The sequence below is a fragment of the Centropristis striata genome, chromosome 10 (genome assembly GCF_030273125.1).
Source record: "Centropristis striata isolate RG_2023a ecotype Rhode Island chromosome 10, C.striata_1.0, whole genome shotgun sequence".
Lineage (NCBI taxonomy): Eukaryota > Metazoa > Chordata > Actinopteri > Perciformes > Serranidae > Centropristis > Centropristis striata.
Window position 1 is genome coordinate 38488958 of NC_081526.1, and position 25685 is coordinate 38514642.

Sequence of the window (25685 nt, forward strand, 5' to 3'; positions counted from 1 at the left end):
CAAAGAACTATATTTGGTAACTTCAGGTAATATTTTGAGAAAAAAGTTGCAAATTTACTAGATTAAAGTGGCAAATCTACAAGAGAAAAAGTTGCAGATTTAAGAGATTTTAAGTGCCAAATCTGTGTGAAAAAAGTCGCAGATTTACGAGAAAAAAGTGGGAAAAAAGCAACTTTTTTCTCCCAGATTCACCACTTTAACCCTTAATAGGGCACTCATTGAAATACTTGCAAATTCAAAATTTCAACCCTAGAGAATATTTGAGGATATTACATACTGACAGAATGTGTAAAAAAATAACCACAAGAAAATAATATTTTGAGAAAAAAGTTTACGAGATTAAAGTGGCAAATCTACTAGAAAAAAAGTCGCAGATTTACAAGAAAAAAGTGGGAAAAAAGCAACTTTTTTCTCCCAGATTCACCACTTTGACCCTTAATAGGACACTCATTGAAATACTTCAACCTAGAGAATATTCAACCCTCGAGAATATTGGAGAATATTACATACTGCCAGAATGTGTAAAAAAAAAAAAAAAAAACATACGAAAATAATATTTTGAGAAAAAAGTTTACGAGATTAAAGTGGCAAATCTACTAGAAAAAAATGTAGAGATTTTTTAGATTAAAGTGGTGAATCTGGGAGTAAAAAGTTGCTTTTTTCCCACTTTTTTCTCGTCAATCTGCGACTTTTTTCGTGCAGATTTGCCACTTTAAATCTCTTAAATCTGCAACTTTTTTTCTTGTAGCTTTGCCACTTTAATCTAGTAAATTTGCAACTTTTTTCTCTAAATATTATCTGACTACTATCTAACTACCAAATCTAGTTCTTTGCCTGATAAAGGGTTAAAGAATGAAGTGGGTTGAGAACATGATATCTTAATGAGGCACTCTTGTGGTGCTTGAGGTTAAATGCTGAATATTAATGTACTCATAATGAGGCTATACAGCAGCTATTACCGTTTCCGTGGTGACATTTTCCTCTTGATTTCCTCGTCCAGTCCCCTAACGAGGTGTACAGCTTTAACCGGCCTGTGGACCAATCAGGGAAGAGCTCTGACAGCGGCGCCCACATGTTCCTGAGGGGCGGGCTCCGGTCCACGCCCGCCAAACGGGACAACTGTGTCACTCTGCTGTCAGCCAATCAGGTGGTCCGAGCCCTCCCGCCCAGCAAGGTGCCCCTGAAGGAGGTGTATCCCAAAGGTCAGAGTTCAGATCACACACATTAGCTCAGAGACTCAGACATGTTTTGTTTACGACACAGAAGTTGATATAATAATAAAAGAGTTTTGTTGTTGTTTGTCGATCAGATGTCACACCTCCGATGACGGCGGCGTACCTGGAGGTGACGGACCTCAACTCCAAGAAAGTCAAATATATTCCTGTCCCGAGGTAAACACAGCACACGTCTTTCTGACATTACCACGTAGAGTGTTGATTTTATGATTTTATGATTTTTTGTTTTTATTGTATTCATGCATATTTTATTTTGTGCGGGCAGTACATTTTACATTTTATTTTATCTATTTTTATCCCATTTTTAATTTATTTTATCTTATTGCATCTTACTGATCTATTGTTTACTACATCTCTTTGTATTGTGTTATGTATTTATTGTTTGTGCAGCACTTTGGAAACCTTGTGTTTGCTAAAATTGTGCTTTATATAAATAAAGTGGATTGGATTGGATTAGCTGTGCTAAAAGCTTATATGCATAGCTTCATAGCTTATATTACATAGCTTCCCAATGTCAAGGAAGGATCCTTGACATTGGGATACAGCCTTTGTGTCACTCTGCAATACTCATAGAACAAGATCTTCATTTTGCATCCTCTAGCATCAGCTAGTGGTCAGAGACAGCATTGCATAGAGCAGTAGTTCTCAACCTTTTTGAGTCGCGACCCCCAATTTAACATGCATGTTGTCCAAGACCCCCGCTCACTGAACACAATCTCACACGCACAGTTCAGATCACCCAAAAAAAGAAACAAAATGACCACAAAATGACTAAAAAAAAGACACAAATTGACCAAAAAAGACACTAAATGACCAATAAAAGACACAAATGACCAAAAAAGACACATAATGACTAAAAAAAGAAACAAAATGACCAAAAAAAGACACAAAATGACTAAAAAAAGACACAAAATGATCAAAAAAAGACACAAAATGACAAAAAAAAGACACAAAATGACCAAGAAAGACACAAATTGACCACAAAATTATTAAAAAAAGACACAAAATTACCAAAAAAGACACAAAATGACTAAAAAAAGAAACAAAGTGATCAAAAAAGACACAAATTGACCACAATATGATTAAAAAAAGACACAAAATTACTATAAAAAGACACAAAATGACTAAAAAAAGAGAAAATGACAAAAAAGACACAAATTGACCAAAAAAAGGAAACAAAATGACCAAAAAGACTAAAACACATTAACACTTTAACACAGTGGAGACAGAGCTGACTTCCAAAATGATTTGGCGACCCCCAGAAATCATCTCGCGACCCCAACTGGGGTCCCGACCCCAAGGTTGAGAATAGCTGGCATAGAGTATAATACTAGAGAAATACTCACTTTTTAAACTTGCAAAAATATATTTAATCATTTAAACTATGATTTTCAAGGTTATTGAACTGTACCACCTCAGAATATAATGTGTTTAAATCAGGCTTTTTCTTTCTAGATGTACAACAATGCACAAATAAATGCAATATATTTTCTTTTCTTTTTTTAAAGAAAAAGGCAGCTGAGATTTTGGTCATTGTGTTTCCTCCCTTACTCTATTTTTTTTTTTTTGCCTCATTCCATATTTCATGCAAGAATTTTCCTACCATTCTAAATCAAAGTTTCCCACCTAAGTGAATTGTTTTTGACCACTTAAGACAAGCCTAAGTAAAGGAATGTAAAGAAAAAATAGCAGCACACTTGTAGGCAGGATGCAAAAGATATATTTTAATAAGTTAGCAACATTTTGACAGGAAAGTCTTCTACTTTGTGGAGTCTTGATGCCCTTCTGATTGTACGTGTTTGTGATTTGCAGATCAATGAGCGTGTCTCCGTACACCAGCTGGTTGTCCAAGATATCGGAGTCCGACGTGCTGACCGCCGCTCTGGGTTCTGGAGGCGTGGTCACCGTGGATATGGGCGGGTACGTCCGGCTCTGGGAGACGGGACTGGACACGCTGCAGAGGTCGCTGATGGAGTGGAGGAATATGATTGGGACAGAGGACGGCAGACCTGTACAGGTAAATATCATGTGTGTACATGCAGGTGTGAGTGACATTGCTCCATTACAGCAGTAGTTCTCAACCTTTTTGAGTCGCGACCCCCAATTTAACATGCATGTTGTCCGCGACCCCCGCTCACTGAACACAATCTCACACGCACAGTTCAGATCACCCAAAAAAGAAACAAAATGACCAAAAAAAGGTAACAAAATGACCAAAAAAAGACACAAATTGACCACAAAATGACCAAAAAAGACACATAATGACCAAAAGAGACACAAAATGACCAGAAAAGACACAAAAATACCAAAAAGACACAAAAAGACTAAAAAAAGACACAAAATTACCAAGAAAAGGAAACAAAATGACCAAAAAAGACACACATTGACCACAAAATGATTTTTAAAAAAAAGACACAAAATGACCAAAAGAGACACAAATTGACCACAAAATGATCAAAAAAGACACAAAATGACCAAAAGAGACACAAATTGACCACAAAATGATCAAAAAAGACACAAAATGACCAAAAGAGATACAAAATGACCAGAAAATACACAATTACCAAAAAGACACAAAATGACAAAAAAAGACACAAAATTACCAAGAAAAGGAAACAAAATGACCAAAAAAGACACAAAATGATGAAAAAAAGACACAAAATTACCAAGAAAAGGAAACAAAATGACCAAAAAAAGACACAAATTGACCACAAAATGATCAAAAAAGACACAAATTGACCAAAAGAGACACAAAATTACCAGAAAAGACACAAAATTACCAAAAAGACACAAAATGACAAAAAAAAAAGACACAAAATTACCAAGAAAAGGAAACAAAATGACCAAAAAAGACACAAATTGACCACAAAATGATCAAAAAAGACACAAAATGACCAAAAAAGACACAAATTGACCACAAAATGATCAAAAAAGACACAAATTGACCAAAAGAGACACAAAATTACCAGAAAAGACACAAAATTACCAAAAAGACACAAAATGACAAAAAAAAAAGACACAAAATTACCAAGAAAAGGAAACAAAATGACCAAAAAAGACACAAATTGACCACAAAATGATCAAAAAAGACACAAAATGACCAAAAAAGACACAAATTGACCACAAAATGATTAACAAAAAAAAAAAAAAGACACAAAATGACCAAATAACACACAAAATTACAAAAACACACAAAACTAGGACTGCAAGCAGTACTGAACGGGCCCTCGCAGAGTGGAGCCGTCGGAGGAGGGCACGTCGGGGGAGGCCACATCGGGTGCGGCAATGTGGGCTCAGTCCCTATGCGTCCCAAATGGCGTGTCTCCTACCACTGTGCTCAGGGTAGGTGTAAAACATAATTCTTGCTGTAGCCAGCAGGGGGCGCTATGACTGTGTGTAACTATTGACACCTGGGTGTGTCCCGGGCTGGACCCTAATCACGTGTGTGAAATTTGGGACAGATTGGACAATGTATGGTCAAGTTATGCAGTCTCGTCTGTTATGGCGAGATGCCATATTTTGGCGGCATGCCACGCCCACATAGTGTGACCGTCGGTAAAGTTTTCAATAACTTTTGATCCCAAAGGCCTTGTGATGGTACTGACCAAGTTTGAAGTCCATGGGGTGAAATCTGTAGGAGGAGTTCGTTAAAGTATGCAACCTGGAAATGGCCAAAAACGATGACAAGTGCGATATTCAAACCAAGACGGCGGACTTCCTGTTGGGTTTGAGGTATGGGTCCAAGAGGCTTTTTGGTGCGTCTCCACATGATTCATATGTGTACCAAATTTTGTGTCTCTACGTGAAACCTAATGCTGGGGCTAGGCGTTAAAGTTGTTACTTCCTGTTGCCAGCAGGGGGCGCTATGACCGTGTGTCAATATTGACATGTGGGGATGTTCATGGCTGGACCCTTATCACGTATAAGAATTTTGGGCCAGATGAGACAATGTATGGTGAAGTTATACAGTCCCGTGTTTCATGGCGAGACGCCATATTTTGCCGGCATGCCACGCCCACATAGTGTGACCGTCGGTAAAGCTTTCAATAACTTTTGATCCCAAAGGCCTTGTGATGGTACTGACCAAGTTTGAAGTCCATGGGATGAAATCTGTAGGAGGAGTTCGTTAAAGTATGCGACCTGGAAATGGGCAAAAACGATGACAAGTGCGATATTCAAACCAAGATGGCGGACTTCCTGTTGGGTTTGAGGTATGGGTCCAAGAGGCTTTTTGGTGCGTCTCCACATGATTAATGTGTGTACCAAATTTCGTGTCTCTACGTGAAACCTACTGCTGGGGCTAGGCGTTAAAGTTGTTACTTCCTGTTGCCAGCTGGGGGCGCTATGACTGTGTGTCAATATTGACATGTTGGTGTGTTCAGAGGTGGACCCTTATCACGTGTAAGAATTTTGGGCCAGATGAGACAATGTATGGTGAAGTTATACAGTCTCGTGTTTCATGGCGAGACGCCATATTTTGCCGCCATGCCACGCCCACATAGTGTGACCGTCTGTAAAGCTTTCAATAACTTTTGATCCCAAAGGCCTTGTAATGGTACTGACCAAGTTTGAAGTCAATGGTACGAAATCTGTTGGAGGAGTTATGTAAAATACGCGACGTGGTCATTTTGTAAAAGGGGGCGTGGATAAAGCATAAGGGGCGGGGCTTTATGAAATATTGTTATGTAGAAGTGTTAAGGGCTGGACTCTGATGAAGCATGAGAAATTTGTAGCAGATGGGACAAAGAATGGGAAAGTTATACAATCTCGTGTTTTATGGCGAGACGCCATATTTTGCCGCCATGCCACGCCCACATAGTGTGACCGTCGATAAAGCTTTCAATAACTTTTGATCCCAAAGGCCTTGTGATGGTACTGACCAAGTTTGAAGTCAATTGGATAAAATCTGTAGGAGGAGTTCATTAAAGTATGCGACCTGGAAATGGCGAAAAACGATGACAAGTACAATATTCAATCCAAGATGGCCGACTTCCTGTACGTTTTCGGGTATGGGTTCTTGAGGCTTTTTGGTGCGTCTTCCCATGATACACATATGTACCAACTTTCGTGTGTCTACGTGAAAAAAACCTATATTGTGAGGATGTTTTGAATATTTTGAGGGGGCGCTAGTGAGTCATTTTGCAAGGTCCATTCCCGTGAATACCAGTATATGTAAATTTCAAATCTGATTTATGTATATTCCAAATATGGGGAGTTTTTGAATATGATAAAGGCCTCAAATAAGCGATTTACTCCCCCTAAAAATAATAATAATAACTAGGACTGCGCGCAGTACTGAACGGGCCCTCGCAGAGTGGAGCCGTCGGGGGAGGGCACGTCGGGGGAGGGCACGTCGGGGGAGGGCACGTCGGACGCAGCGCTGTGGGCTCAGTCTCTATGCGTACCAAATTGCGTGTCTCCTACCACTGTTCTTGTGGTAGGTGTAAAACATGTTACTTCCTGTAGCCAGCAGGGGGCGCTATGACTGTGTGTGACTATTGAACCGTGGGTGTGTCCTGGGCTGGACCCTAATCACGTGTGTTAAATTTGGGACGGATTGGACAATGTATGGTCAAGTTATTCAGTCTGGTGTTAGATGGCGAGACACCATATTTTGCCGCCATGCCACACCCACATAGTGTGACCTTCGGGTAAGATTTATACAACTTTTGATCCCAAAGGCCTTGTGATGGTACTGACCAAGTTTGAAGTCAATTGGATAAAATCTGTAGGAGGAGTTTGTTAAAGTATGCGACCTGGAAATGGCCAAAAATGATGACAAGTGCGATAGGCAATCCAAGATGGCGGACTTCCTGTTGGGTTTGAGGTATGTGTCCAAGAGGCTTTTTGGTGCGTGTCCACATGAAGCACGTGTGTACCAAATTTTGTGTGTCTACGTGAAACCTACTGCTGGGGCTAGGCAAAAAAGTTGTTACTTCCTGTTGCCAGCGGGGGGCGCTATGAGTGTGTGTCAAAATTGACATGTGGGTGTGTTTCGGGCTGGACCCTAATCACGTGTGTGAAATTTGGGACAGATTGGACAATGTATGGTGAGGTTATTCAGTCTTGTGTGTTATGGCGAGACGCCATATTTTGCCGCCATACCACGCCCACATAGTGTGACCGTCGGTAAAGATTTATACAACGTTTGATCCCTAAGGCCTTGTGATGGTACTGACCAAGTTTGAAGTCCATGGGCCGAAATCTGTCTGAGGAGTTATGTAAAGTATGCAACGTGGTCATTTTATGAAAGGGGGCGTGGATAAAGCATAAGGGGCGGGGCTTTATGAAATATTGTTAATGAGAAGTGTTAAGGGCTCGACTCAGATGAAGCATGAGAAGTTTGGACCAGATCGGACAGAGAATGGAAAACTTATAATGATCTCGTGTTTTATGGGGAGACGCCATATTTTGGCGCCATGCCACACCCACATAGTGTGAGCAGCGGTAAAGCTTTATACAACTTTTGATCCCAAAGGGCTTATGAGGGTACTGACCAAGTTTGAAGAGAATTCGATGAAATCTGTAGGAGGAGTTCGTTAAAGTACGTGGCATGGAAATGGGCAAAAACAGGCAAAAACAGCAGGAAACGCCATTTTTGATCCAAGATGGCCGACTTCCTGTACGTTTTAGGGTATGGGTTCTTGAGACTTTTTGGTGCGTCTTGTCATGATACATGTATGTACCAAATTTCGTGTCTCTACGACATTCCTGTGCGAGGGGCTGAATTTTCTTGACTTTCAAGGGGGCGCTGTTGAGTCATTTTGCCACGCCCATTCATGGGACCACGAGAATACGTAAATTTCAGCGGAGATTTATGTATATTCCAAAATTGGTGAGTTTTTGAATATGATAAAGCCCCCAAAAAGGCGATTTACTATTAGGAAGAAAAAGTATAATAATAAACGGACCAATTTCAATAGGGTCCTTGCACCGTTAGTGCTCGGTCCCTAATAAACGGACCAATTTCAATAGGGTCCTCGCACCGTTAGTGCTCGGTCCCTAATAAATATCATGGCTGTGGTAATGCAATGAAATGCTTGCAGCCTGCAGTTCCCACCATCACCACCAGGGGGCACTGCTGCCTTAAACATACCTGCAGGGAACAGGATTCCAGCTGGATGTCACTCTGCAGCTTATTGCTTCACTCTGGCAGAATATATTAGCTGCTGAAACATTCCTGATTTGATGCTAACCGAAATGTTTCCAGGCCCAAAATTTATGACGCGGCTGCAGCCACGGTGGGTGTGAATGGATGAATGGACGGGCATTGTGCTGATGATGCAACAGCTCTGACCCTCAGCGTGGGTCAGAACATTCAGACCAGCTCACTGAGGAAGCTTTGTTAAGGTGCCCACATACACAACACAGGCAGATACATTCTTCAGATAATGTAGCCTCCCAGATGTAGAGGGCGGTATCAGCAGATGTGTGTGGAGAGAGAGAGAGAGAGAGAGAGAGAGAGAGAGAGAGAGAGAGAGAGAGAGAGACCATAAATTAGATGTAGATCAGTGACTGTTTTTTCTGTCTGCAGTCAAACATGATGTTGATTTTTTTAATAAGTGCCTCATTTAAAAAAAAAAGTTGCGCTGATGTCCTTTAAGGCAGCTGTTCTCAACCTTGGGGTCGGGACCCCAATTGGGGTCGCGAGATGATTTCTGGGGGTCGCCAAATCATTTTGGAAGTCAGCTCTGTCTCCACTGTGTTAAAGTGCTCATGTGTTAATGTGTTTTAGTCTTTTTGGTCACTTAATGTCTTTTTTTGGTCATTTTGTGTCTTTTTTTGATCATGTTGTGGTCAATTTGTGTCTGTTTTGGTAATTTTGTTTCCTTTTTTTGGACATTTTGTGTCTTTTTTGATAATTTTGTGTCTTTTCTGGTAATTTTGTGTCTTTTTTTGATCATTTTGTGGTCAATTTGTGTCTTTTTTGGTAATTTTGTTTCCTTTTTTGGACATTTTGTGTTTTTTTTTGTCTTTTTGTGTCTTTTTTTGATAATTTTGTGTCTTTTTTGGTCAATTTGTGTCTTTTTTGGTCATTTTGTGTCTTTTTTGGTCATTTTGTGGTCAATTTGTGTCTTTTTTTGGTCATTTTGTTTCCTTTTCTTGGTAATTTTGTGTCTTTTTTTAAGTCATTTTGTGTCTTTTTGGTAATTTTGTGTCTTTTCTGGTCATTTTGTGTCTCTTCTGGTCATTTTGTGTCTTTTTTGATCATTTTGTGGTCAATTTGTGTCTTTTTTGATCATTTTGTTACCTTTTTTTGGTCATTTTGTTTCTTTTTTGGGTGATCTGAACTGTGTGTGTGAGATTGTGTTCAGTGAGTGGGGGTCGTGGACAACATGCATGTTAAATTGGGGGTCGCGACTCAAAAAGGTTGAGAACTACTGCTGTAATGGAGCAATGTCACTCACACCAGCATGTACACACATGCACACAACAAAATCTGCTACCTTAGAAATACAAGTGTGTCATAAATATAAGGTATTTTGCAGGTAGTGCATATGTGTCATGTGCAAACAGGTGAGATGAACCGTGTGGTGCAGTAGCAGGTATACAGGGAGTGGTATGTTTAAATACAGTAGTGTTACTGTTGCTGGCAGTGAGCTAACACAGAGCACAGGCAGAGTCTGTGTGGATCTGACCTACAGACTCAAGGTGCCCCATCAAAGACCACCTGACTGCTGAGGAATCTGGGCCACAGAGGTCCGTGTGTGCAGGTGCATGGTGTGTTAATTTATATTTTCTCAGTCAAAGGCAGTCAGCTTCATTTTTGGCATTTCATATCAAATATGCTTACACAGAACGCAGAAGTTAACCCATGAGCCTCACTGGGAACACTTCATTATGTTTCTATAATTTGGCGTGTTAATGGTTAATGCATATGGCATGAACTATGGCAACGATGTGAGGTGAAGTTTAACCTCACCTACATTAATAAGTCTGTATTTAACTATGTATCCACAATACAGACACAAAAATGTCCCATTGAAAATGCTGACACCATACATTCTATTATATCAGGCTTTCAATCTATAGCCCTGGTTTTAAAATTGAGCCATTTTTTTCATCAGAACTTTTTCAATGTTTTCCCTATGGGGCAAATACAAGCTGTCTTCTTGGTTTCCAACAGATTTATTACTGCTGTATTTCCTAAGAAAAGGAAACAAAATGACCAAAAAAGACACAAATTGACCACAAAATGATTTTTAAAAAAAAGAAACAAAATGACCAAATAACACACAAAATGACAACAAAAAAAAGACATTAAATGAGCAAAAAGACTAAAACACATTAACACAGGAACACTTTAACACACTGACACACTGTAGGTGTCTGCAGGTATCCTGCCTCATATGACCGCATTCATATATCCAGTCCCTCAACCTGACAGTTAATTATATAAAAATACTTGTTTTTCCCCTGGTATGTCAGTGTGTGGGTGTTGTTTCTCTCCACCTCTCTGGTTGGCCACCTGCCACCTCTTCCTGCCCTTACCCTGTTGAAGATAGCTTATCACTCACACTCATGTGCACATTTACACTTTCCTTCTCCTTCATGGTTCAGACTGTCTCCAGCAGAGCCTTGCAGACTTTAGCAACAACCAGTAGTCAACAGGAACCTTCCTGAAATGTGCAAGAGTTTTGGAACAAAGCCATATCAACATTCAAGTACAAACAACTCAATTTTAGTTCCAACACACCTGCACACACATTATAAACTCACACTAATGAAAAGTATTTCACGCTCATGCTGCAAAGACACATGTTCATGTACAGGCTTGCATTTATACCAACACACACACACACACACACACACACATACACACTAGCATGCACTCAAGTTCACGTACGGACAAGCATTAACTCATTCACATGTGTGACTGCACACACACACATGCAGAGATGCCTTCACTCCTAAATCACCCTCAGTCTTTAGGCGTCTAAAGGCAAAATCAGAAATTTATGAGGCTATTAATCTCACACGACAAGGCGTGGAGCACAGAAGAGGAAGACACTGGGTGAAAAAAAGAAAGAGAGAGGGGAAAAAGTCACTGAGAGAGGAGGGAGGGGTAGACGCATCCATTCCCACAGTCATAAAAATGAAGATTTCTCCACAATCTCTTTCTCTCATATTTTGGGTTTAAGTTGCGACCCCCAATTTAACATCCATGTTGTGCGCAACGCCCGACGCAACACAATCTCTCACGCATAGTTCAGATCACCCAAAAAATAAACAAAATGACCAAAAAAAGGAAACAAAATGACCAAAAAAGACACAAAATGACTAAAAAAAGGCACAAAATGACCAAAAAAAGGAAACAAATTGACCAAAAAAGACACAAATTGACCAAAAAAGACACAAATTGACCACAAAATGACAAAAAAAAGACACAAAATGACCAAAAAAGACACAAAATGACAAAAAAAACAACACAAAATGACCCAAAAAGACACAAAATGACAAAAAAAAACACAAAATGACCAAAAAAAGACATTAAGTGACCAAAAAGACTAAAACACATTAACACATGAACACTTTAACACAGTGGAGACAGAGCTGACTTCCAAAATGATTTGGCGACCCCCAGAAATCATCTCGCAACCCAGATTCCAAGGAATTGGAGACAATTGCAAAAAACGTAAATGAACAGAATGTGAATTATTTGTTAATCCCTATTTGACATTTTACACTTTTTTGGAATCGGGGTTGTGCTTTGTAACACTGATGGTCATGTTGTCTGGGTTCCTGCTGGCAATATGACACATACACACACACACACACACAAACATACATACACATACACACACACACACACACACACACACACACACACACACACACACACACACACACACACACACACACAAACATACATACACATACAAATGACTAATACCTCTTTCACAACTGGCGCATGAACCTGAAGCGAGTGTGGCCGCTCTCAGAGCCCAAAAATGACCAAAAAAAGAAACAAAATGACCAAAAAAGACACAAAATTACCAAAAAAAAGACACAAAATGACTGAAAAAAGACACAAAATGACCCAAAAAATGAAGCAAAATGACCAAAATAAAGACACAAAATGACCAAAACAGACAAATTGACCAAAAAAGACACAAAATGACCAAAAAAAGACAACAATTACCCAAAAAAGAAACAAAATGACCAAAAAAAAGACACAAAATGACTAAAAAAAGACAAAAATGACCAAAAAAGACACAAATTGACCAAGCACACACACACACACACACACATACAAATGACTAATAGCTCTTTCACAACAGGTTCATGAACCTGAAGCGAGTGTGGCCGCTCTCGGAGCCCAAAATGGACACATGTTGAAAAGTGTCACTCATCATTTCTCTAAAACCAAAAGTGGATAGTTAGTCACCGTTTTACTGGCTGTGAGTCAGTGAGTCCATCACCAGCACACACACACACATTCACTAGTTATGATGTCACCTTATCTATATACAGTGTGATGACAAACACGGATTACTGACACTAACCTGTGATGAGGACACTGTGAGCATCATGGCCTGGTGGGAGATGTGTGTGTGTGTGTGGTGTTGTCAGGGAAAAACTGTTTATTGGTCTATGAAGTGTTCATAATCACGTTATAAACACTCAGAGAGAATGAATGATATGTGAGGACGGGACAGCTAAGCCTTTGAAGCCACATCAGGTGCACACTCTCATTTCCCAACATGGCTCAGGCATGTGGGCAGCAAAGCTCAGGTTCTGCTGCTGCGCTCGTGTGCGTGTGTGTGTGCGTGTGTGCATGTGTGTGTGTGTGTGTGTGTGTGTGTGTGCGTGTGTTCTTGTTCTTCCTACATAGTGAGGACCAGAACACATTTTTAACCAACAGAGTGGGGACATTTTTGCAAAGTGAGGACATTTTGGCCGGTCCTCACAAAAATGAGAGTTTAAAAAATTAACTGAAACTGTATTATGTGGTTACAAAAATAACTAAAACTAACTAACTAAGACTTTGTTTTAGGGTTAAGGTTAGTGAAAATGTCTTTCGTTTTCGTCTTTGTCAACTTTTTTCATACATAATGAAGATGGATCAGACAAATGAAGGCAAAATTTACTGTGACCTCTTTTAATCTCCCACCCAACAAATACCCCATTACAAAACACTACAACTAATAAAAACTAAACTAAAACTAAAGCATTTCAAAAACATAAATACTACACTAAAACTGGCAAACTGACTCTAAAAACTAATTAAAACTAACTGAATTTGAAAACAAAAAATCACAACGAAAATAAAACTAAAACTAATGAAAAATCCAAAACTATTATAACTTTTCAAGGGAATTCACTATTACAATGAGGGTCCTCACAAAGATAGAAGTACAAGAATGTGTGTGTGTGTGTGTGTGTGTGTGTGTGTGTGTGTGTGTGTGTGTGTGTGTGTGTGTGTGTGTGTGTGTGTGTGTGTGTGTGTGTGTGTGTGTGTGTGTGTGTGTGTGTGTGTGTGTGTGTGTGTGTGTGTGTGTGTGTGTGTGTGTGTGTGTGTGTAACCAGAGAGCGGTGGTCACATGGAGGAGGTTAGCTCCTGAAGGTGAGCTGTCCCCGACCTCTGACCCTTTACCTCACTGCATAGCCATGGCACACACACACACACACACACACACACACACACACACACACACACACACACACACACTACACTACATGCTAGCTCCATTGATATCCAGATGCTGTTTATTTGCAGCTGCATGGGACAGTGAGTCTGTTTGTCCCTTTAATGCTCCCTGCTGGTTCCTGATCAGCTCCTCCAGGTCCCTGCTGCTGTTGTCAGGCAGAGATCAGCCTGTTTTTCTCATGTAGATGAGTAAAGCCAGACAGCCAACACAGCTGGACTTTAGATGATGATCATGGAGTGTCTGTGTGTCTGTAGGAGTCTGAGATATCTTCTGCAGGCTGCATTTATCTAAGAACCCACTAACAACAAAAAAAACGTTGGTAATAAACATATAGTTGACAGTGTTACCAAAAATGATATATTATGATCATCCAGGATGACAAATTCTACTTTTAGGATGATCTTAAAAGTAGAACTTGTCACGATGTGTTGTATTGGATTGCATTAAACTATACCTAATAAAGAGGGAGGGAGTGTTTATGATTGACAGTTGAACTCTAATTCTCAGTTGTGTTGCTGCTCTTGCTTTTCCTTCTTGAAATTCAGGTTTGAAGTATTTATTTTTGTGCTTTATTTAAAGATTATTATCTATCTAAAGATCTGCGATGTGACATATATGTCACATTGGGTGTTTATAGTATTTATTTTTTATGATATTTCTTATTTTAATATAAATAAACTCAACACCTTTTCTGCTTACAGAAACACACATTTGCTTTTTTCTCTGCATCTCCACAACATATATTTAAATTGAGACATTAATAGTGCAATAGTATAACAACAAATTATTTTTCAGATTTGGTTTTAAGTAACAAAATAATAATAAATAAAAATAAATGACAAACCCTAATAGGGTTAAATGCAATAAAGGACACTCTAACGGATTAGAATTGTTAAATGGGTTTAAACTACTTTTTTAGATTTCTGTTTCCAGTCACACCAGGGTGTTGAGTATGTGTCGCTTTGGGATTTAATGAGTTCAGGTGAAGCATAAAGCTGAATATGGGAGATTCTAGAAGATTTAAAGTGTTTGTTACACCCGTGTCACCATGGGTTCTTATGGATTATTTTGCTCCCAGAGACTTAAATTTACTCAGTGTCGAATGTCCAGAGTGGGTGGTAAAACGTGTGGAAAAAGTGAACGAGCACTTCAGAAATGAACAAGATGCTTCTCTGCACGGCATCTGAAGCCAACATGAGCTGCAGGTGTGTAACAGCAGGGAATAAAACATATTCTAGCAGGTCCTCTGTCTGAGCTGGTTCCCACAATGAGTGTCCTCTGGTCCTTGTAATCTGGTTTATATCACACTGACCCTCCTAATCTGCTCTAAATATAAAGAGCTCTGCTGATTCAGCAGCTTCATGTGGAGCTCTGAGCTCCTCTGTGTCAGTTGGAGGTGTGAAGAGTTTCTCCTCCTCAGCTGCTCCTGCTGCTCCTGCTAGATAAGTGTCCACCAACCGCTCACACACCAACAACACATTCACAAACACTGCCAGTTATTAACAAACCTCCTCCCTGCAGATACCGTTTAATTTCCTGCAGTATGTGAGAATGCAGCTGAACTACAGGGGATGCACTTAGTCTTGATATAAAAAATATACCGATATATTTTTAAATGTGATATGGAATTAGACCATATTGCATACCGAATTTCCCTTCGGGGATGAATAAAGTAATCTATCTATATATTGATATAGTTAAAAAAAATTTCTTCCTGTATATATAAATGCTGTCCTTACTATGGTTTGTCATATTTAGTTCTTTTGTAATGTTTGTTATTCTTTTCTCATATAAATATATTTATTTCAGAAAAAGATTGGCTTATTTTATTTCATAGACTATTTTTATTTAAGATATTTTTTATTGAAATGTGCATTTTATTTTGATTTTATAAAAAAAAGTGCTCCTGTTGTTATATTTACATTTACATTTAGTCATTTAGCAGACGCTTTTATCCAAAGCGACTTACAGGAAGAGTAAAGACAAACAATATAGTTATATAGTATTATATTCACTTAAATAAACGGTTTCAATAAAACTACTTGTGACATGTCATATTTGGCTTTGACTTGCTTGAATTTGTTCTCACTTTGCGAGAAAAATATCAGGATATATATCACATATCGATATTCAGCCCAAATATATCGGGATATGACTTTTAGCCCTCTTAGTCTCCCATTCTTGTCTCTCTCCCCTCATGCGTGCCAGACTCTGGCCGGCCGCCGTGTCTCAGTGTGAGAACCGGCCTGCTGATTTTGGCACTAATGGTGCTGAGACGGTCCTAAAAAACCAAAGATTTAACCTCTGTGTCTCCACGTCCTCCCTCTCCATCACTGTCCTGCAGAGAAAGACGGAGGACATTCTGTCTGTACGAGATGAAAAGTTAATTCTCTTAATGCTCTGCCTGTGTGGTAGCTAGTGGAGTGTTTGGGCTGTTTGTTGGCCGTCTCACACACGTATTCACTACATCAGGAGGGTAAAAAAAAAGAGGAGCTGTGTGAGTTTGGAAAAAAGTTTTTTTTTTTTTTTTTTTTTTTGCTGTAATGAAAATAGACATTTTTTATGTGGATTGTGCATCGATTTTTCACCACTCTGCAATCGTCCCCAGAGAGCTAATATCTCAAACTAAAACTTTATGAAATAATATTTTACATTGTTATACATTATGATACATTACACAAACAATGTATGACATTGTCAGCCAATTATATCAATTATACCTGAGAAAATAAAGATAAATATGAATAAGTGCACTGTACACCAACACAGATCTGTAAACCCATATATCTGTCTACCTGTAATATCTTTTTTGTGGTGCTTAGTGTGACAGCTGAACAGCATCTAAAAGAGGAAGTGATGTCACAGGGGAGTTTTATTTAGCATCAAATTGACAAACTACAGTTACACCCAAAGGTTGATTTATGAATTATTGTTCCTTCTGATGGGATGAAAGAATAGAAACAGTCCAATCTTTGATTAAAATGAAGCTCCATAGTGACTGTTAGGAATAACAGGGTCATTGTTGTGGAAAACAGAGTGTATAGAAGGCGAGGTGCTGCTAGTCATGGGCAGAAAATGTGTTTTTTTTGTTTTGTGTGTGTGGGTTGAAGCTGAACTCGACCTTTAACCCTCATAAGCTGCAGCATCTGTTATCTGTAGAGGCTTCAGAGGCTCAGATCACCTGCACACATGTTGGTGAATCTGTCTGTTTTTTTTTTGTTTTATTTTATACAGTCTATGGTTTTAACTGACCCATATGTTAATCTGTAGATTACCATCCAGAGGGAAAGCGGTCTGGATGTCTCTGCTCCCAAACACGGCAAGATCGACCCCAACAACGCTCCTCATGTGGGGGGAAACCAGTGGGCAGGAGGCACAGGTACCATGTTTTCATCTGTTCACCAAATGTTGACACTTGTTGTTTGTGATGACATTTTATGCACACATATCTATGATTGATGGCACTTAAGAGCTGTATATATGAGAAAGCAGTGGTAATTAATTTCCCTTGGGCAAGACACTTAACCCTTTATCGGGCGAAGAACAAAAATGGGGTCCCCATGTCTCTCTGTTTGGACTTGTACGAGGAGAACTTGACTATGACGGCATATTAACCCTTTGATGCACAACATGGGTCTAAAGTGACCCGACAGTTTTTATGTTCTATATCTTTGCAATAATTCATCATTCAGTATTCCAGGTTTTCCTCAATTAGTTTGTTTTGATCATCATACATCCTAATTTTTATGTTTTCCTTTATTTATTTTGAATAAAATCCCTTTTTCTGTCACTACTCTTCTAATACACAACATGGGTGAAAAATGAGCCATATCCATTTTTTAGATCAGTAGCTTGTTAAGCTAACTTCTGTGCTAAGTATTTAGCTAAGTAGCTTGCTAAACTAGCTAACTTCTTGGCTAAGTAGTTAGCTTAGCAAGCTACTTAGCCAAGTAGTTAGCTATGTAATAATACAAAAACTTTGTTTCTTCATAAATTATAAGAAGCAAAATGAAAATAATGATCTGTTTTTATCAAAAACAAGATATTTAAACATACTTAGATTATTCAATCATAAAATAAGTTGATATCAAAACAGATAGCACAGAAACACACAGCAGCATTAAATAACAGGGGAAATAAATGCGGGTCCTTTTTTACTCATGTTGTGCATCAAAGGGTTAAGGACAAGTATGAATAAAAATGAAAATACAAACCGGGGAGGGAGTTGCAAATTTACTAGATTAAAGTGCCAAATCTCTAGAAAAATATGTGCAGATTTAAGAGATTTAAAGTTGCAAATCTGCTCGAAAAAAGTCGCAGATTTACGAGACAAAAGTGGGGGAAAAAACTAATTTTTTCTCACAGATTCACCACTTTAAATCTCATAAATCTGCACTTTTTTTCCCCGTAGATTTGCCACTTTAATCTCGTAAACTTTTTTCTCAAAATATTACCCCCTCCCCCGGGTCCGTAGTATTTCAATGAGTGTCCTATTAAGGGTTAACCTTCTGCTCAAAAAATCTCAAGATTATAACCTTCAGTCTTTTTTCGTTATAAAATATATAAAATATCTTCAGGTTTTGGACTGTTGCGACTGTGGCTGTTTCTTTTCTTTAGTTCTGAATAGTTATACACTAAACAATCAACTAAACAATAATTAATCTATAAAAAGTGTTTTTTTCAGCACTTCTGTGGAGGGCACCAAAGAGGGGTAACACTTTACAATAACCAACTAAGTAGTGTTTATAGATGGTTTATAAACCAATTATTAACCATTTTACAAAGTGCTATACAAATTTAATCTTTAAATCTTTTCAACCAATTTCTTAAAGGTATATGAATCATTTCAAAACCATTAACATACTTAATATGGTGTTTAAAATGTTAAAATGAGTGCAACTAAAGCTATTAATGAACTATTAATTATAATTAAATTGTTTGTTAATGGTAAAGTAACTATACACTTACATTTACAATACCATGAACTTAATTTAATACACCATCGATTTGTCATTTATAAATGATTTAGTTAGTTAAACATTAATAAATGATATATTTACCATTCTAAATGGACTATATATGGTTTATAAATGATGATTAAACATTAATAAACTGTTTAAATCTGTTTACCATTTATAAATGATGGTTATTGTAAAGTGTTAGTGTGTGCACACATACGCTACTGGTCAAAAGTTTTAGAACACACCAACTTTTCCAGAATTTAATTGAAAATTATGCAGTTTAATGTCTCAGTGTACTCTGAAATGAATGCACTTTTGCAACATTTAAAATTCTTTATTGAGCATGATAGTGTTTTGAAAGTAAAAAAAAGATTCAAAATCACATTTTATGTTGGACTAAAGGACTAAAAAAAGACACATAATGACCAAAAAAAGACACATAATGACCAAAAAAAGACACATAATGACCAAAAAAAGACACAAAATGACAAAAAAAGACACCAAAAGACACAAAATGACCAAAAAAAGACACAAAACTACCAAAGAAAAGACACAAAATGACAAAAAAAGACACCAAAAGACACAAAATTACAAACAAAAAAAAGACACAAAACTACCCAAAAAAAAGACACAAAATGACTTACAAAAACATGAAAAGAATTCAAAAATGGACAAAATAGCCCAAGACTCCATAGAGTTAAGTTGTTAACCCATTTCTTGTTCCCTGAAAAAGGCCTACTTGTATAATTCTGAAATGTACATTATTTTTCAGTTTTGGTTAAGCTTACCTTTTTTTATTTACCTCTGACAGTTATTGTAAAGTGTTACCCAAAGAGTTTAACATTTCTGTCAATGTTGTCTGTCTACAGTGAAATTATCCACGTATCAGTGAGTCAATAAAAACACTTTGGCTAAATTGTATGATTTCAGATCAGTTATTTGTTTTCTAAAGTGATCAGTTCTTCCCTGATGAGATGTTTCTGTTCAGGAGGCAGAGACACGGCGGGGCTGGGGGGTAAAGGAGGTCCCTACCGGCTGGATGCAGGTCACAAAGTGCACCAGGTGTCCCAGGCTGAGAAAGATGCAGTTCCAGAAGAGGTCCGCAGAGCCGCCCGCGAGATGGGAGAAAAGGCCTTCAAACAAAGGTATGTCACGTTAAGTACAGGAACAGCACAAGGTCAGTTAAAATGGAATAATAATCCATATTATTATTATTATTATTATAATAATATCCACCCTGTGATTTGCTCCAAAATGCTACAGGTTCTTACTTGATCCATGCTACACCCTTCCACCAACTTTCATTACAATCAGGCCTGTAGTTTTTCTGTAATCCATAAAAAAAACGATAACGCTTTATAATAAGGTCCTTAATAACCATTAATTAACAAGTAATAAGGCATTGTTCTCGCTTTAGATCCGGTAGTTGCAAAAAGCATAGTTAACTGTTAGTTAACTTATAATAGATGAGCAATAAAGTATATTTTAATATCAATAAGCAAACAAAATAAGATTAATAAAGGCATGGCAAAGACATAATGGGTGGGTCATGGGTGTTTGTAATGCCATTGTTAACACTTATATAAGCTTATAAACACACAATAATGTTAATAAGCATCTTGTAAGGACTTACAAGGGCCTTATTACTTGTTAATTAATGGTTATTACAAGGACCTTAATATAAAGCGTTACCAAAAAACCTAACCCAAAACCTGGTTTGTGTGGGAGAGAATGGTGGACCTTTAACCAGTAACAGATAAACAGACTCAGTTAGCTCCACAGATGTGGAGATGTACAGATGTTTGGACTGGACCGGTTTCCATTTTGGAAAATCCCCAACGTTCAGTCACTCAGCCATCCATGGTATGGAGCTCCATCCTGGGCAAACAAGCACAGACTGCAGAGCCCCGGCTGGAGGGATGAGAGGAGTGATAGATCCCTGTGTGTGTGTGTGGACCGTAACATGTTTTTAACCAACAGAGTGAGGACATTTTAGCCAGTCCTCACTTCTTTAAAGGCTTTTTATTTTTTATTTAAGACTTTGTTTTAGGGTTAAGGTTAGTGAAAATGTCTTTAGTTTTCGTCTTTGTCCTCTTTTTTCATACATAATGAAGATGGATCAGACAAAGGAAATAAAGGCAACATTTACTGTGACCTCTTTTAATCTCCCACCCAACAAATACCCCATTACACAAAACTACAACTAATAAAAACTGAACTAAAACTAAAGCATTTAAAAAAAAAAAAAAAAACTAAACTATAACTAGCAAACTCACTCTAAAAACTCATTAAAACTAACTGAATTTAAAAACAAAAATTCACAACAAAATTAAAAATAGAACTAATGAAAAATGTAAAACTATTATAACCTTGCAAGGGAATTCACTGTTACAATGAGGGACCTGTGCGTGTGCGTGTGTGTGTGTGTGTGCGTGCATGTGTGTGTGTTACATTTCCACACACTGCTTCAGAGCAGGGGGTTAAGAGGGCAGCCCTTTCACCAGCTCAACCATGAAGGCTGTCTCTGTTCTCTTTTTGCTTCAAACAGTCTCGTTCTCTTTACTTTCTTCTCCCCCACTGATCCTCTCTGCTGAGTGGCTCCTCACACTGGCTGCTTTCACACCAAGAGGACAACCTCTGGCTCTCTTCTCTGTTTTTGTCTCATCTCTTGCTTTTTTAAATGTCTCCTTTGACACCCTTCCCTGCCTGTCTCTGTGTCCCACTAAGCCCGGAAAAAATCTTGTAGCTACATGCTGACACTTCCAGGTAGATGTCACAGCAGCTCAAATACCTACAGCTTAATTTTATTATTTTTCCGTATTATACACTGCAAAAAAAGAAAAGTTGGGTGAACTAAAAATTTCAAGGCAACAAACTTCGATAACATTTTAAGTTGGACAATTAAACTAAATATTTAAAGTTTTGTTTTTGAGTTTGCTCAACTCTGAATTCAGATTTTTGTCAACTCAACTGTAAGTTGTACTAACTCATAAAAATGAACATTGTAATAACTTTTAATCCTTACTTCTGCAATGTGACGATTGTAACGCTGCTATGAAATGTCAGCTAATGTTGCGACCACAATTTTGAGTTAGCATTGATACGCTAATGGCTACTCTTGTAGCTGTAACAAGCAGCGCTGCTAGCATCAGTTAGCCGCTAGCATCAGTTAGCCGTTAGCTTTCGCTAATGACCGAATTTCACCGCTTTCCCGCAATTCCCAACAAAGAAATAAGAGTTATCAGAACTATTGTCCCTTGTTGTGAACCCCAACTTAAAGATATAAGTAACAACAACTCACCAACTTGTTTTTGAGCAGACAACTGGCTTCCTTTGTTGTGCTAACTTACATTATTGCCCTAAATGTCAGTAATTTATATTTCCAAGTTTTACCAACTTAAATCACTGTTTTAGGCCAAAAAGTACAAGTTGGCTTTTTTGCAGTGTAGGCCGACTCTGTCAGGCTCCTTCCATACCTTCTCCTTCACTCATGTGTGTGCACAATCCTCTGTTTGCTTAGCTTTAGGTTCAGCATCAATCACCGTGATCCTTCCATAAACCTCTGAGTCCCTGACACACACACACTAACACACACAAGCAAAAACAGGCTCAGGTATGCCGAAAACACGAAGCATGAACACACACTCACACTTCTCTGGAAATGTTTCTAGCTGGGGGTCTAAACCTGACAACCTTCCAATTATTTATGCAGTTTTGAAGGTTAAAAATGTATTTAATAAATGCACAATATGTGGTTTTTTTCTGCTGATTGGGGTCTATAAGTCAAACAGTAATGAAAGATAGTGTGGTGAGTGTGCAGTAGTTTGGGGTTATGGGAGTGGTTTTCTTCACCACCTTTGGCGTCATTACATTCAGTTTCTCCCAGTTATGATTCCTTCAGTGTTCATCATTCAGGAGGTTTTTACCTGGAGCAAAACAAACATGTTTACTCAGCTTGTCTCTCTGATAATTTGAGACCCAGACATCTCATGATTCAAATCCTTCATGTGGTTTAGAAAACACCAAGATCAAAAAGGTGTATCATAAAAATGTGGCTTCAAAATGGATAAAAAGACAATTTCTGACAGATAACCACAACGCTGACACATGCACAAAAGTTATATGACGCCACTGACGAGCACCAAATTAAATAAACTGATACAAACATAAAAAAAATACTATAAAATAACAGATGTCTCTTATTTAATGTAGGTACACAGCTCAACAAAATCTATAACATAGGTCTAGTCATTTTTAGACATTTTTTGCAGAAATGTTACATATTAAACCTTAACTCAAAGTTAAAAAATCATTTACAGCATTAACAGATGAAATTACATTATCGGTGGAGTTTTATTTGATGTAATCTGGAAAAGAAACGACTCACTCACCTGAAGAAACAGATTCATGGTTCTTCGATGGTTCCCCACTTTGTTTTATTCTAGTTCTATACAGAAGTATGTGCTGTACATAAAAAGTGTAGCAAGGAAAGAATTAGTTGTCCAAACCTCCTGGATTTTAAGGTTTCTGTTATGTTTTCAATAAAATGCAAAAAAAAGAAGGACGTTTTTCTTTTGCTGTGACTTCACTAATATAAGAGTAACACACCCAGAAAAAAGTTAAAGCATTGCTTAAGATTTGATGAGTGTTGGACAAGTTACTGTTAAGTCTTTGCCATAGTTAACATGTCATATTTTATTACCATACAGAGATGCTCATGCAAATATTTTGCAGTGCAGCCGTAATGTGCATAAAATTTGATGTTTGCTGCACTGCAAAAAAAGAAAAGTTGGGTGAACTCAAAATTTCAAGGCAACAAACTTCGATAAAATTTTAAGTTGGACAATTAAACTAAATATTTTAAGTTTTTTGTCAACTGAACTGTAAGTTGTACTAACTTATAATTTAACATTGTAATAACTTTTAAATCTTACTTCTGCTAACTTCTGCAATGTGCTGAATTGGCACGATTGTAACGCCGCTATGAAATGTCAGCTAATGTTGCGACCACAATGTTGAGTTAGCATTGATACGCTAATGGCTACTCTTGTAGCTGTAACAAGCAGCACCGCTAGTATCAGTTAGCCGCTAGCATCAGTTAGCAGCTAGCATCAGTTAGCCGCTAGCTTTCGCTAATGAATTTCACCGCTTTCCCGCATTTCCCAACAAAGAAATAAGAGTTATCAGAACTATTGTCCCTTGTTGTGAACCCCAACTTAAAGATATAAGTAACAACAACTCACCAACTTGTTTTTGAGCAGACAACTGGCTTCCTTTGTTGTGCTAACTTACATTATTGCCCTAAATGTCAATAATTTATATTTCCAAGTTTTACCAACTTAAATCACTGTTTTAGGCCAAAAAATACAAGTTGGCTTTTTTGCAGTGTGGAGTACAAAGCCGCTGTAAAATCCAACCAGTCTTGCTTAGCTGTTCTGTTTTTTCTCATCATATGCATCATAATTTGCCATCTAATATCAGAAGAAAACATGTGAGCATGAAGCCCTTGTGGCCTGTGGCCTGGGAGCAGCAGGTCATGTGGATGCAAGGCGTCAGCGTGTGTGTTCAGTGTGTTCAGTGTGTTGGGTCACAGGGAGTGTCAGCTCAAGTTCTGGTTTTTGTGGCTGTTGTGTGTGAAACTTCAGAGCCAGAAGAGACGATTTCTCTGTGTTTGTCATTCACTCTCTGTCTCCTGCTGAAGTCAGGCTTCAGGAATTTAAAGGAAATAGCCGCGGCCACTGGCCAGAGAGTCTGTGCTCACCACACACACACACATGCATCCTCACACACACACACACACACACACACATGTGCACACCTTGGAATGTGTGGAGGAAGTCGCTCTGCTGTGTGCTGTTCTGTCTGTGGGCTGACATGATGTGGTGTGAACGCAGTGTGTGTGTGTGTGTGTGTGTGTGCATGTCCAAAATAACTGCACCACAATGTGAGTGTAAAGCATGAAAATAAAGAGCAAATTCTGTCACTACAAATGCATGATCAAGTATACATCCAATCCAATCCACTTTATTTATAGAGCACAATTTTAGCAAACACAAGATTTCCAAAGTGCTGCACAAACAATAAATACATAACACAATACAAAGAGATGTAGTAAACAATAGAACAGTAAGATGCAATATGATAAAATAAATTTAAAATGGGATTAAAATAAAATGTAAAATGTACTGCCCGCACAAAATATAATATGCATGAATACAATAAAAATCATAAAATCAACATAAAATCAACGCTCAACAATCAACAATACGTGGTGTTTAAAGCCAACGAGAAGAGGTGGGTTTTAATCAGTATACATGATTAATATTTATCAAAGGAAATAAATCACATTATCGTCAGCTACTGTATCAGTTAAATATGGCGCTTTTATTTTTATGAGTCAGGACAAAACAAGTGAGGCCTATCATTTTTATTTTTGGTTTAGTTCAGTTTAAACTGAACTTTGCCTGTTGTTGATGTCTCCCCTGCACATTAATAAGTTTACTATTTTCTGCTGCAAGAAGGAGTGTTGCAGACATTCTTCCTTTGTCTGTGACAGACCAATGACACTAATAGCAACATAGGATATGGAAGAATGCATGAAAAATAAATAGTCATTCATGCAAATTATTCAGACATTGTTAGCTATGATATAACATTTTTAAAAATATATTTTAAAAACTTGCAAAATTGCTGTTTCTCTTTTGACCTTTTGTTATTAAAATTTCAGGGGTTCAAAATGCTGCAGTACTTAAAAATGTATTATTTTGAAATGAAAATGTATTTCTATAGATGCAGTCAGAGATTGTTGAAATTCTATCCTCATCTATTGCAGAAAT

At 38.0% G+C, this 25685-nt stretch overlaps 1 protein-coding gene across 1 annotated transcript in view; it reads left to right on the forward strand.

Annotated features, from left to right (window-relative positions):
* The window catches only part of vwa8 (von Willebrand factor A domain containing 8), a 114157-nt gene that overhangs the window by 75165 nt on the left and 13307 nt on the right, over positions 1-25685 (forward strand). The window contains exons 35-39 of the mRNA XM_059342204.1: positions 1001-1202; positions 1310-1391; positions 3048-3252; positions 17159-17267; positions 19838-19994. Coding sequence (XP_059198187.1) covers positions 1001-1202; positions 1310-1391; positions 3048-3252; positions 17159-17267; positions 19838-19994 — 755 coding nt within the window. The remainder of the gene's footprint in view (positions 1-1000; positions 1203-1309; positions 1392-3047; positions 3253-17158; positions 17268-19837; positions 19995-25685) is intronic.